General features: G+C 46.9%; 1 protein-coding gene across 1 annotated transcript; it reads left to right on the top strand.

The window, feature by feature from the left end:
* Positions 1-5,290: 5,290 nt before the first annotated feature.
* POLR3D (RNA polymerase III subunit D) lies at positions 5,291-10,724 on the top strand. Its single transcript, XM_025463155.3, has 9 exons — positions 5,291-5,435; positions 5,649-5,818; positions 6,758-6,801; positions 7,757-7,908; positions 8,068-8,192; positions 8,380-8,548; positions 8,901-9,166; positions 9,618-9,770; positions 9,934-10,724. Exons 2-9 carry the CDS (start codon positions 5,654-5,656, stop codon positions 10,054-10,056), a joined length of 1,197 nt encoding a protein of 398 aa, XP_025318940.1. The 5' UTR covers positions 5,291-5,435; positions 5,649-5,653; the 3' UTR covers positions 10,057-10,724.
* The last annotated feature ends 1,909 nt before the right edge of the window (positions 10,725-12,633 follow it).

Raw genomic sequence — 12,633 nt, 5'->3', positions numbered from 1 at the left:
TGCAGAATAACATGGGGGAAGGACATTCCAGGCAATAGATGTAGAGGCCCTGACAAGGGAGCATGCCGCATTGTTCTAGATACAGCAAGGAGAGCAGTGCAGCTAGAGCTGAGTGAGTGAGGGGTGTGTGGTAGGAGTTAAGGACAGAGAGATAGTAGGTGGAGGGACAGATTATGTAGGGCTGTGTAGACCAGCCTAAATTTTTTGGGTTTTACTCTTAAATGGGAAGCCTCTGGGAAGGTGAGAGCAGATACGTGACCTGATGTGAAATATGTTAATTATGCTATGTTGCAACCAAACTGACAGGACCCACGTGGAAGCAGGGAGACCAGTCAGGAGGTTATTAAAATAATCACAGCAAAAAAAAAAAAAAATGATGGTGGTCAGGTTCAGGGTGGCATGTCAGTGAATGTAGTGAGAAGTGGTAAGATTCTGGATATACCTGGAAAAGCTGATGTACTGGATGAAAAATATGACAGAAAGGGAGACTGGGTGGCTTAAGAGGTTGAGCATCTGCCTTTGGCTAAGGTCGTGATCCTGGAATCCTGGGATGGAGTCCCACATAGGGCTCCCTGTAGGGGGCCTGTTTCCCCCTCTGCCTATGTCTCTGCCTTTCTCTGTGTGTCTCTCATGAATAAATAAATAAAATCTTAAAAAAAAAAAAGAAAAGAAAAATGACAGGAGAGAAAGACAGGAGGAAAGAATAACTGCAAAATTTTGAGTTGAATGGCTAGAGGGATGGGGTTGCCACATCCTGAGATGGGGAACATTTCAAAGTAGGTTGAAGAGCGAGATCATAAGTTTGGATGTGGACATAGGTTTGAGATGCCTTGTGGATATCCAAGTGGAAGTGTGGGATAGGCAGAGATATACATCTGGCATTCAGAGAGGTCCATATTGAGATAAGCACGGAGGAGTCATCAGCATTCAGCACAGGGTTTGAAACTGAGAAACTGAACCATTGCCAAAGAAGTAAGTATAGAGAAAAAGGGAAGAGTTCTGGCGACTGAATCCTAGGGCTCTCCAATGTTTAGAGGTCAAGGAGATGAGGAGGAACCAGCAAATAATGATCTGCAAAATGATGCAAACAAAAAGGAGAAATTGCTCATAGAGAACATGTAATGGCTGGACCTTGGATAGCATTATCATACCACACATTCCTTTTATTCTACTGATGCATATTCAAAACAGTTCCTTATTCATTTGGTATTCCCAATGCCCAACAAGAGTTCACAGAAACAGTCTTTTGACAGAATCTGTTTACACCTTCCAAATTCTGCATTTAGACCAAAAAAACTATATTTGCTCTTATGAGTTTGACGAATAATTTCATAAAGTCATCAGACAACAATGAGATTATCACCTTTATCATGAAATGCGTAGAAATAAAATGTTATTACTAACAATTAAGATCTGTTAGAATAACAGATGCAATGATATGGGGTTCAGCTGGTAAGGATTTACTAGTTTCTTTTGAGGCTAGATAAAAGAATGTACACCCTTCAGAAGAAAACAGAGAGGGAAGTGTTAGAGCAAAGAAAGAAAGAAAGAAAGAAAATGGCATGGAGGGTATCTAGGTAGCTCAGTTGGTTAAGCCTCCAACTCTTGATTTTGGCTCAGGTCATGATCTCAAGGTCATGAGATCAAGCCCTGTGCCAAGCCTGCAGCTCTTCCCTTAGCAGAGAGTCTGCTGGAGATTCTCTCTCTCTATCCCCTACCTCCCATCCCCGCCACCTCCCTGCAGGTGTGCACTCTCTCTCTCAAAAAAAAAAAAAAAAAGAAGGGAAAATAAAGGAGAATGGTGCCAAAAGCATATTAGCCTAATTAGAGGGAACATGGAGAATATTCTTAATGGGAAATTATAGTAATTGTGGTTAGGAAGCAAGCCCCAAAATATTAAAGATAGAAGTCTTGATTTAAGTCTGCTCTCTTCTTGTTCTGTTGGGGTGAAAAATTTTGCAGAAATCCATTCAGCATTGCAGGAAGGAAACTGGGTTCCTGGTTAACGGGAAACTGGTTAAAGAAATTATGGTGCAAGACAACAATGTGGAGTACTATTTAGCCACTAAAAACTAATTTAGAAGAATATTCGATAACTCAAAAAATGTTTATAGTATATTGTTAAGAGAAAAAAGCAGATCATAGAGCCATATGTAAAACACCTCAGTTTTTAAAAAGGCACATGCATAGAAAAACAACTTCAAGTGTGAAATGGATGACTTTCATTTTCTTCTGGGTGCTTGTTAAAATTTTCCAAATTTTCTACAATGAATAAGCATCTTTGTCAAAAAAAAAAAAAAAACAAAAAAACAAAAAAAACAGGGACGCCTGGGTGGTTCAGTGGTTGAGTGTCTTCCTTTGGCTCAGGGTATAATCCCGGGGTCCTGGGATCGGGTCCCGCATCAGGATCCCCATAGGGAGTCTGCTCCTCTCTCTGCCTGTGTCTCTGCCTCTCTCTGTGTGTCTCTCATGAATAAATGGATAAAATCTTCAAAACAAAACAAAACAAAACAAAAACCTAGGAGATACTTAAAAGGTCTGTGACCTCAAAGCCCAGAGAAATCAAAGCAATTTCATCTAGTGCTCCAGTCAGAAGGTCAGTTCCGTAGGGGACAGGAAGAATTTTCCTTTGGTTAGGTTTGGTTACCATAAAACCAATACAGAGGAAAGAAATTGGAAAAAGTCTGGTTATAAACCAATACAAAAAAATATTAACTTAATATGTATGTATTATGAAACTGGCAAAAAAGTTCAAAAATTTAAAAGCCCATACTCAAAAGGATGTGGCAAAATTTTACATATTTTATATACTATATATATTCCTAGTGGTGATACACATTAGCATGGCTCTTTTCAAAAGCAATTTAGCAATACAGATGAAGAACTACAAAATGTACATGTTCAAAATGGTATAGCCATTGTGGACATAGTTTGGCAGAGGTTTTTTTTTTTTTTAAGATTTTATTTATTCATGAGCGACTCAGAGAGAGAGGCAGAGAGAAAAGCGGGCTCTCTGGGGGAAGCCTGATGCAAGACTGGATCCCAGGACCCCAGGATCATGACCTGAGTCAAACGCAGGCGCTCAACCTCTGAACTACCCAAGTGCCCCAGGCAGTTTCTTATAAAACTAAGCATATAGCTACCATTCAACCCAACAGTTGCATTCATGGGCATTTATCTCAGAGAAATGAAAACAACATTTGTACAAAAACCGGTACACATGTGTTCATAGGGGCTTTATTCATAATAGCCAAAAACTGGAAACAACCCAGATGTCCTTCAAAGAGCAAATGGTTAAACAAACCATGGATACTTGGTAATAAAAAATGGAACTAGTGATACATGCAACAATTTGAATAATCTTCAAGGAATTATGTTGAGTTAAAAAAAAAAAACAACTATCCCAAGAGGTCACATACTGAACAATTCCATTTTTGAGTGAGTTCCCCTTTTGAAATAACAAAAGTATGAAAGTGAAGAACAGATTAGTGGTTACCAGGGGTGGATGAAAGGGAGGGAGGTGTGGCTATTAAAAGGCAACTAAAAAGGGGATCCCTGGGTGGCGCAGTGGTTTGGCGCCTGCCTTTGGCCCAGGGCGCGATCCTGGAGACCGGGGATCGAATCCCACGTCAGGCTCCCGGTGCATGGAGCCTGCTTCTCCCTCTGCCTGTGTCTCTGCCTCTCTCTCTCTCTCTCTGTGACTATCATAAATAAATAAAAATTTAAAAATAATAAAAATAATAAAAGGCAACTAAAAGGGATCTTTGCATTGATGGAAATGTTTTCTATTTCTACTGTATCAATGTCAATACCCTGGTTGTGATATTGTACTATAGTTTTAGGATATGTTTCTATTGGAGAAAACTTGAGATCTCTGTATTATTTCTTAAAACTGCATGTGTATCTGGGGCACCTGGGTGGCTCAGTTTGTTAAGCATCTAACTCTTGATTTCTGCTCAGGTCATGATCTCAGAGTCATGAGATCAAGCTCTGGGTAGGGTCAATGCTCAGTGCAGAGTCTGCTTGGGATTCTCTTTGTCTTGCTCTAAACATCAATCAATCAAAACAAAAAACAAAAACAAAAGCAAAAAAAAAACTCTGCATGTGTATCTACTACCTCAAAAACTTTACTTCAAAAAGAAAGTACAACTTCTTTTGGCCAGTTATCACGAGTCTGAAAAGTTGTCCTAGGGATAGATTCCAAAAGAAGAAAAAAAGGTTAAATGCACCAGATGTTCACTGTAGCGTTATTTACAACAGCGGGGGTGGGGGTGGGGGTGGGGGTGGGGGTGGGGGTGGTGAATCTAAGTGTCCAAACAGGAAAATAGGCAAATCATGACACAGCCACCAAGAATTATTACTCATTTGATGCGGCAACAAAGAAATGTTATTTCAAAAGGGCTTCAAAATTGTGGTACAATAGGACAGCTCTACAAGGGGATTGCAATATATTACAAAAGTTTCAATGGTAGTATTCTACGTGGAATTGTAGCAGAATTGTTTTTCCTTCCCTCAAACTCTCTGCAATGTTACGTGGGATTAATTAATTAATTAATTAATTTATTTATTTATTTTGCATGGTTTGGGGGTGGAGAGAACAGTAAAAAGGCTTTTTTTTTTTTAAATGTTAATGTCGGAATCACCATAAAAGTTCTTTAAATTCGTCCCTCCCAGTCGGAGCAAACTTCATTTTTCAATTCGGGGCTTGGAACGAGAGTGCACACAAGGGTCGGCAGTCCAGAGCCGGGTGCGTGCTGCAGTTAGCACGCTGGGTGCACTTAGGCACCCAGGTAGCCCGCGCAGCTGCCCTGGCGCAGCGCCCGCAGCCCCACCTCGGGACCCTACCAGGAGTCCGGGCAAAGGACCCCCGAGCGAGGGCGAGGCCGCAGCCCAGAGGACAGTGACCACTCCAAGGTCACCATCGAGCCCACAGCCGCGGCTCGGCCGGGCCCGGGGCGCCCCAGCCCCGCGCCCGGGTCTCGCTCCCGGCCCCGCGCCCCGCGCCCCGTCCCGAGCCGCGACCCCACTGCTCCCAGAAGCTCCGCCACGGCGAATCCCCAGGTTGGGTCGTGGCGGCCGCCGAGGCCCCCCCCGGGCTCCGAGCTGAGCGCCGCTGCCCCCTCCGCCCGGGCCAAGCCCCCAAAGCGCGGCACCACAGCGTAACCCAGACCAGACCCCTCTTCCTTTTTCGCCCTCTCAACCCAGCTTTTCCCGACTCCGGGAAGAACCGGGAAGAGAAGGCGGAGGGGAGCGAGGCGCCGCCGGATAAATACTGTGGCCCGGCCCCGCCCCCTGACCTCACTTCCGGCCCGCGGCAAGATGGCGGCGCCCGGGCCCTGCCACGCAGACTTCCGCCCGGCGCAGAGACCCGGGGCGGTGTGCGGGCCGCGTCGGAGGTGAAGTCGGGACGCGCGTGGTGCGGAGCCGCCGCCCGGGTACGCTGGGGTGCGCCTCTGCCTCGTGCCTGGCCGGGAGCCTGGGCGGAGGGCGAGCCAGGCGCTCCACCTGGGTGGTCCGGGGAGCCTTGCCACGTGGAGAGGGAGGGACGCCGGGACTAGGGGAGGCCACGTGGGTGGGGTTCCGCCCCGGGTCCGTGTGTCCGCCCCCTCGAGTGACTCTGTTTTGCCCCTTTCCTCCTTTTCTCCCAGGCAAAATGTCGCAAGGAAACGCTGCGGGCGAGCCGAGCGCCCCGGGAGGCCCCCGCCCCCTCCTCTCTGGGGGCCGGGGGCTTGTTGGGCGGCGGCCGGCGCCTCCACTCACTCCGGGTCGCCTTCCCTCCATCCGCTCCAGGGACCTCACCCTCGGGGGAGTCAAGAAGGTACCCGACGGCGCCTTGCTGAAGAAACCCTGCTACCTCGAGTCCCAGGACCCTGGGGTTCACCTGACGCTCGCGTAGGCCCCGCCGCGTGCCAGGCTCTGTGTTGGGCCCAGGGAAACCCCGTCCCCAGACTTCTGCTGACAGATTCTAGGGAGTCTAGACACCGGGCGCAGGACCTTGACGTGGTTCTCAGAAACGGCTGAAGGGCAGAGAATCCTAATTACTTCCCAGGCAACTTGGGCAATGTTTATTTACTTTTTCAAAATGTGTTTGGGATACCTTTAAGAAACCCCTGAGAGCCAGCAGGCATAAAGTTTGCCCTCAATTTTAGAGAGTTCTGTATCCGCCATGGATTATGGTGGGCAAACTGTGATCTAGTGTAATGAATTCTAGGCAGGGCCTTGGAGGCTCAGTGTTCTTTTCCGTCGTGTTTATCACTGTAGATGTTAAGATCGTCCCGAAATTGGGGAGGGGAGGCAGCTGGTGGTGGTGATGTAGCAGAAGCATAAAGCAGCCAGTTTTCAAAGACTTGTTTGCCTTGGGAAATGCTGGTGGCAGTCTAGCTGTGTCTGTTTGTGGGTGCAGGCGGACTTTGTACTTGAGGCTTGCTGCTAGAGCTCTTTCCTGTGATATTCAATGATTTGACAAGAAGTGAGATTAGATAAATAAATTGTAGAAGTGCTCAGGGTTCTTTCAGAGGGCAGAAGCTGAGGCCACTAACTAAAATGGGGTTTTGGTGCCCTGTTCAGTGTGTAAGTCCACTGCTATCATGACAGGATCTTCATTCCTTTTAAGCACATGCCTATCTCTGTAAACCATTATAACAGTAGGGAATGTAGAATGGTGGTCTTGGTCCATACAAGATCCCTTTTGAGAGTTTTCATTTTTCTCTGTACTTTGGGAAACTTAACAAATCAGTGACTCATATTTTATTTTCAGAAAACCTTCACCCCAAATATCATCAGTCGGAAAATTAAGGAAGAGTAAGTAGCTCAGCCTTCTAAAAACTTTCCCCTTGGGGCACCTGGGTGGCTCAGTGGTTGAGCATCTGCCTTCAGCTCAGGGCGTGATCCTAGGATCCAGTCCTCAGGAGCCTGCTTCTCCCTCTGCCTATGTCTCTGTGTCTCTCATGAATAAATAAATAAAATCTTTTAAAATAATAAAACAGGGAAGCCCGGGTGGCTCAGCGGTTTAGCACCTGCCTTCCACCCAGGGCGTGATCCTGGAGACCCAGGATTGAGTCCCACATCGGGCTCCCTGCATGGAGTCTGCTTCTCCCTCTGCTTCTCTCTCTCTCTCTGTCTCTTATGAATAAATAAATAAAATCTTTTAAAAAAATAACACAAATTTCCCCTATTGCTCTGAATTTGGGTCTTTTGGGAAATAACTACGTATGTGGCTCAGAAATCTAAATTTGTGTATTTTTTTTTCACTAGTGATTTTTGACCTTGGCTTCCAGGTGATTGTAACGTGCAAGTTTTAAAAAACATACTGATGCCTGGAAGTCCATCTCTGGAAATGGTGATTTAACTTTTTTGCGATGAAAGAGAGTGATTATCCTTTACGGCTGGAGTTGAGAGACACTAGTTTAGACAAAAATGTGTTCAGTTCTCACTTACATTCTTTTGTATCACAGTCTTCTTGCTTTTAAGCAATACTGAGAAGTCCACATTTAGGGGCAGTCTCTGTAATTCCACTTTTGAGTCGTAGTCCTGTTATATACTCTCAAGCAAGAAGATAAGTAAAGTGAACTGAAAGGAAACTGCCCCATCAAGGAAGTAGAAAAGGTGCTAGACTTAGGATTGGGTTCTGCTTCTTCAGATACAGTCACTGGCTCTTGATTCTCTGCTCGGGTAGAGTAGAGTGTGTGTCAGAGTAAGACCAGTTCTCTGAGGCAGAGTGAGTGAGTGGTTTCCCTTCCTCCATTCTCTTTTCCAGGCCCAAGGAAGAAGTAGCCATCAAGAAAGAGAAGCGTGACAGGGATAGAGACCGGCAGCGAGACGGGCATGGACGGGGCCGAGGCCGCCCAGAAGTGATCCAGTCCCACTCCATCTTTGAGCAGGGCCCAGCTGAAATGATGAAGAAAAAGGGTACAAAGCTTCTGGGGTTCCGGGAAGAAGAAATCCATAGATTTCAGTCCAGACTGCCCAAGAGAAGGGCAAGGGCAGTAAAATTTCCCTGCTCCCTGTGTGCTTTTCCTTGCTGTTGGCCTCTTCCATGCCCCTGGTGAACTGAGTTATTTCCCACAGGGAACTGGGATAAGACAGTGGATGTATCAGACATGGGGCCCTCTCATATCATCAACATCAAAAAAGAGAAGAGGGAGACAGATGAAGAAACAAAACAGATCCTGCGCATGCTGGAGAAGGATGATGTAGGTACCGGTAGGCTGGGCAGAGTGGGCTTCTGGGGAGCCAGGCTTGGGGGAAGAAGAGCTCTCTGATGTCCTAGAAGCCTGTGAGCAGCAGGAATCTTCAGTTAGAAAAAGCTCAGGTGGGCTGCAGTCCAGGTATGTGTGCATGCTAGCCAGACCATGTGACCCCCTGACTCTTCCCTGGTAGTTCATCGATGACCCTGGGCTGAGGAATGACACTCGAAACATGCCTGTGCAGCTGCCGCTGGCTCACTCAGGGTGGCTCTTTAAGGAAGAGAATGAAGAGCCAGATGTTAAACCTTGGCTGGCTGGCCCCAAGGAAGAGGACATGGAGGTGGATGTACCTGTTGTGAAAGGTACTCTGTCCATTAACGTCTCCTCTCCTTCCCTGTGGCTGCCCCCCAGGAATCCTCTCTAGGAATGAATCTCCCAGACTCATAAGCGGGTCCTCCCCCATTCCAGTTGTGAAGTACATGACCTGAACAGGGACACTAAATTCTCATTCTCAGAAAGTTCATGCTGACATGGATCCGTGGGCCTAGCCTCAGATACTCCTTTTTGATAAGCCACACAACTCCTGGACCCTTCTTCATACCAGTGCTTCCCTCCTGCTTCATGGTTGAGTGACAATGAAGCAGATGGGAATGAAGGGATGGGTACTGCAAGATGGCTACTTCATAGCTCTTCCATTTATGTTTCCTTGGGCAGTGAAAGAGGAGCCCCGAGATGAGGAGGAGGAGGCCAAGATGAAGGCTCCTCCCAGAACAGCCAGAAAGACCCCGGGCCTCCCAAAGGACATATCTGTGGCAGAGTTGCTCAGGGAGCTGAGCCTGACCCAGGAGGAAGAGCTGCTATTCCTTCAACTGCCAGACACGCTCCCTGGCCAGCCACCTACTCAGGACATCAAGCCTATCAAGACAGAGGTGCAGACTGAGGATGGGCAGATGGTGGTCATAAAGCAGGAGAAAGACCGGGTATGTGCATGGATGAGTTCTGTGGAAGCACTGAGGGGGCCAGGAAAGGAAACAGCCATCTGTTGCGGAGCAAAGGGGTGCCACCCAAGCTGAAATGCCAGAATAATACGCATTCATTCCACCCACAAGGTGCTTGAGGCTTTGTACTTCAACCCCTGTTACGTATTTTTACTTTTTACAATGAAATATTTAGTGTATACACAGATGAGAGAACATGAATTCTCATGTACCATCACTCAGCGTCAGCAGTAATAAATATTTTGTCTATTTGTCCATTTGTTTGCTTTGGGTTTTGTTGTTTGGCCAATGGCAGGCAACTGTGAAGAAAGGCCCTCTTAGGGAGCTCATTCTAATCTTTGCTGCTGACCTCTTCCTTTGGAAACGGTATCATTCATGCAGGCTGGAGGAAGAAGCTCCTTATCTTGTTTCCATCTTCTGATTCTCTTCGCAGGAAGCCAGGCTGGCAGAGAATGCTTGTACCCTGGCTGACTTGACAGAGGGTCAGGTTGGCAAGCTGCTCATCCGCAAGTCAGGAAAGGTGCAGCTCCTCCTGGGCAAGGTGACTCTAGATGTGACGATGGGAACCGCCTGCTCCTTCCTGCAGGTGAGAGCCTGTGGGGTCATGGTAGGGGCTCTTTAAGAGGTAAGGAGTGCTGAGGAGTCCATGCTAACTAAGGGAGAAGCATTCTTGGGATTCTCCTAAATCATAGGGCTGAGGAATGGGCTGTATGGTTTTGGTTCTCATTGCTGTTTCTGTTGATTGGCAGGAGCTGGTATCCGTGGGCCTTGGCGACAGTAGGACCGGTGAGATGACAGTCCTGGGACACATAAAGCACAAACTTGTATGTTCCCCTGATTTTGAGTCCCTCTTGGATCACAAACACCGGTAAAATGAGCAGATGGAGGATGATGGTGACTGTGCCCACGGCTGCCTGCTCCAGACGTTTTGTTCTCAAATCTGTGCGACCCAGAAGGGGCCTGTTTAGCCCACCCACTCCAGCCTTTGGCAGCCATTGTCCCAGTTTTCCCCACAGGGCCCACATGGCTTCCTCCCACGGCAGCTGTGAATGGCACCGTGGCCTTCCCACAGCATGGATCCTGCACATCCTTGCTGCTGGGGGACTTGTCCCTTCTATTTATTTTTATATTTATGTCTTATCTCTTCGAGTGACTGCACCCTCCCCAGGTAGAGAGGGGAGGGTCTATGGAAAAGTCCAGGCTCCTCCTGTCTTGCTGACTGTCTTGTTCTCAGGGTAGGAAGCGTAAGGACTGCTGCTGCTTTTACTCCTTCCTCTTTCCCAAGAAGCAGTGTTGGAGAGAGAGCTGGGAATTTTGAGTCTGGGACTCAGTGCTCAATCCCAGCTCCATCAGTTACTAGTTGTGTGACCTTGGACAAACTACCTAACCTTTCTCAGCCTCATTCCTCATGGGACAAAAATGAGGACAATACCTACCTCACAGGGTTGGTGTGAGGATTAAGTGGAATGTTGTAGGTGAAAACTCCTTGCACAAGGCCAGATAAACACAATGGGCACTCAATAAATGTTAGTTTCCCTTCCCTTTGCCTGAGTCTGTTTTCAAACAAAATAGAGATTCCAGGAATCTCTCGAAGACATGAATAGAGCTGCTTTGTCCTGACCTCCTGACTGCACTTACAATCCCCCTGGGCCTGAAGCTCTGAGGATACAGGTCCAGGCCCTTCCCTGCCCGTCTTCTCCTGAGCACTCTTAGCCAAGTACTGCCTATTTACTTGGTGAGGTGCTAGCTATAGTTCTACCAGAGGTGAAGTCAGAGACTGCCCCCCAGCACCGTACACCTGCCTTTGGTGAAACAAGGCCCCAGAACTCCTCCCCTGTCCCTTCCCCACAAGCCATGCAATGTCTAGCAGTACTCTTTTGGCTTCCATTTAAATAGTTCCCAAAAGAATCCTGTGAGTACTCAGAATTATGACCACACTCAAATACTGCTGAAAAAACAACCTTGGTAACATGGCAATTAAAGATTTATTGCATAACAACTTACTCGACACTTGAGAGATGACCTCCCATTTCAAAAGTTTTGAATTTGAGAGCCCCCCGCCCCCACTTCCTGTCCCGCCATCACCAGGTCTGCATCCCAATCCCAGCTGGCCACTGTGGCCTTTTAGTTCATGGGTCTATTACTTTGTTCCTTTTACCAAGTCATCACACTCTTGATCCTTTCAGTGTGTCGTTCCTGGAGGAGCAGCTGCTCTTCCCTTATCCCTTGCCTATGGGGCTGGGTTTTTTCCCTGGTTCAGTGGCAGGAGGCATCTTAGAGCTTAGGAAAGGCTGCCTACAGCAGTGTCTGTGGTTGTTCGACGCCAATGTCACAGCTCCCTTTTCTGTGAGCTTAGCCAACTGCCTCTGGAACAGCGATGGACCACACAGGCTCCATAAGAGTACCTCCTCCTGACTTTGAGGTGGCCCCAGAGGTTTGAATGAATATTCCTTCCTTTAGTCTCACTTTTCTGTCCTGTGAATCTGATTTTGTTCATGACAGCTGGGGTATTCCTGTGCCCAGCCCCTCAAACTGCATACCTAGCCAGCAGCTATGAAGAAAGATTGAACATTGTCCCTTCTGTAGGTCAGAGCTCATGGGAGCTCTGTTGGTAGTGTTGTTCTGGTCTCCTATTGCAAGGGACAGAAGGCTTCTGTGGGAACATGTAGAAGTTCTGCTTGCTCGAAGGCTGAGCTCTGTTCTCTGGGCTCCCGTGCTGCTTTCAGAAGCTAAAGCACTGCCAGTACACCTCTATTGCAATCCTCAGTTTCTCTTCTGTTTCTTTGGTTCAAAAACACTCTTCTGCTTTTCTGGGTCAACTCAGAGTCCCTGCCTTGTTAGCTCTTTGGTCTTTTGCAGTCTTTAGCTTTTTGACTCCCCCGAGAAAGCTTGGGGAAGAACATGTACTACTTTCACATTCTCCATCTCAAGTATCTTGGGGATTAACTATTAAGACCCTGCATCAGAGTCCCCGTGACCTGTCTGTGTATCCCTGATTCACAGATTGGATGTCATCAGTGAAAGTGTGGAAAAAAGATGAAACAAGTCTGCTTTCTTGACCAAGCCTCTGAAGCATACATTTCTACCAACAAATAAATGCAAATAATGGAAGTAAAAAGTGTAAAGTCAAAATTGCTATGTGTGAGTGCAAATGCATGCAAATTTATTACTACCTGCATCCGTGTGTAGGCATTTTTTTGCGATTCTAAAAGGGAGAACTATAGACTCGTTAATTTTTTAACTGTGAGTAAAGTGGCACAGTGTGGGATTTAGAGTCAGGGTTGGGTTTGAATCCAACCCCACTGGTAAACCTTGGGGAAAATTACTTACCCTCCCTAAGCTCAGTTTTATTTATTTTCTATAAAAATTATGTAATAGTGGCCTTTTAATAGAGTGGTTTTTAAGTTACAATGAAAATAAAGCATTTATTTGGTTCCAGACAGAAAAGT

The sequence above is a fragment of the Canis lupus genome, chromosome 25 (genome assembly GCF_003254725.2).
Source record: "Canis lupus dingo isolate Sandy chromosome 25, ASM325472v2, whole genome shotgun sequence".
Taxonomy (NCBI): domain Eukaryota; kingdom Metazoa; phylum Chordata; class Mammalia; order Carnivora; family Canidae; genus Canis; species Canis lupus.
Note: the sequence above shows the minus strand (reverse complement) of the source record. Positions and strands in the feature narration are given on the sequence as shown.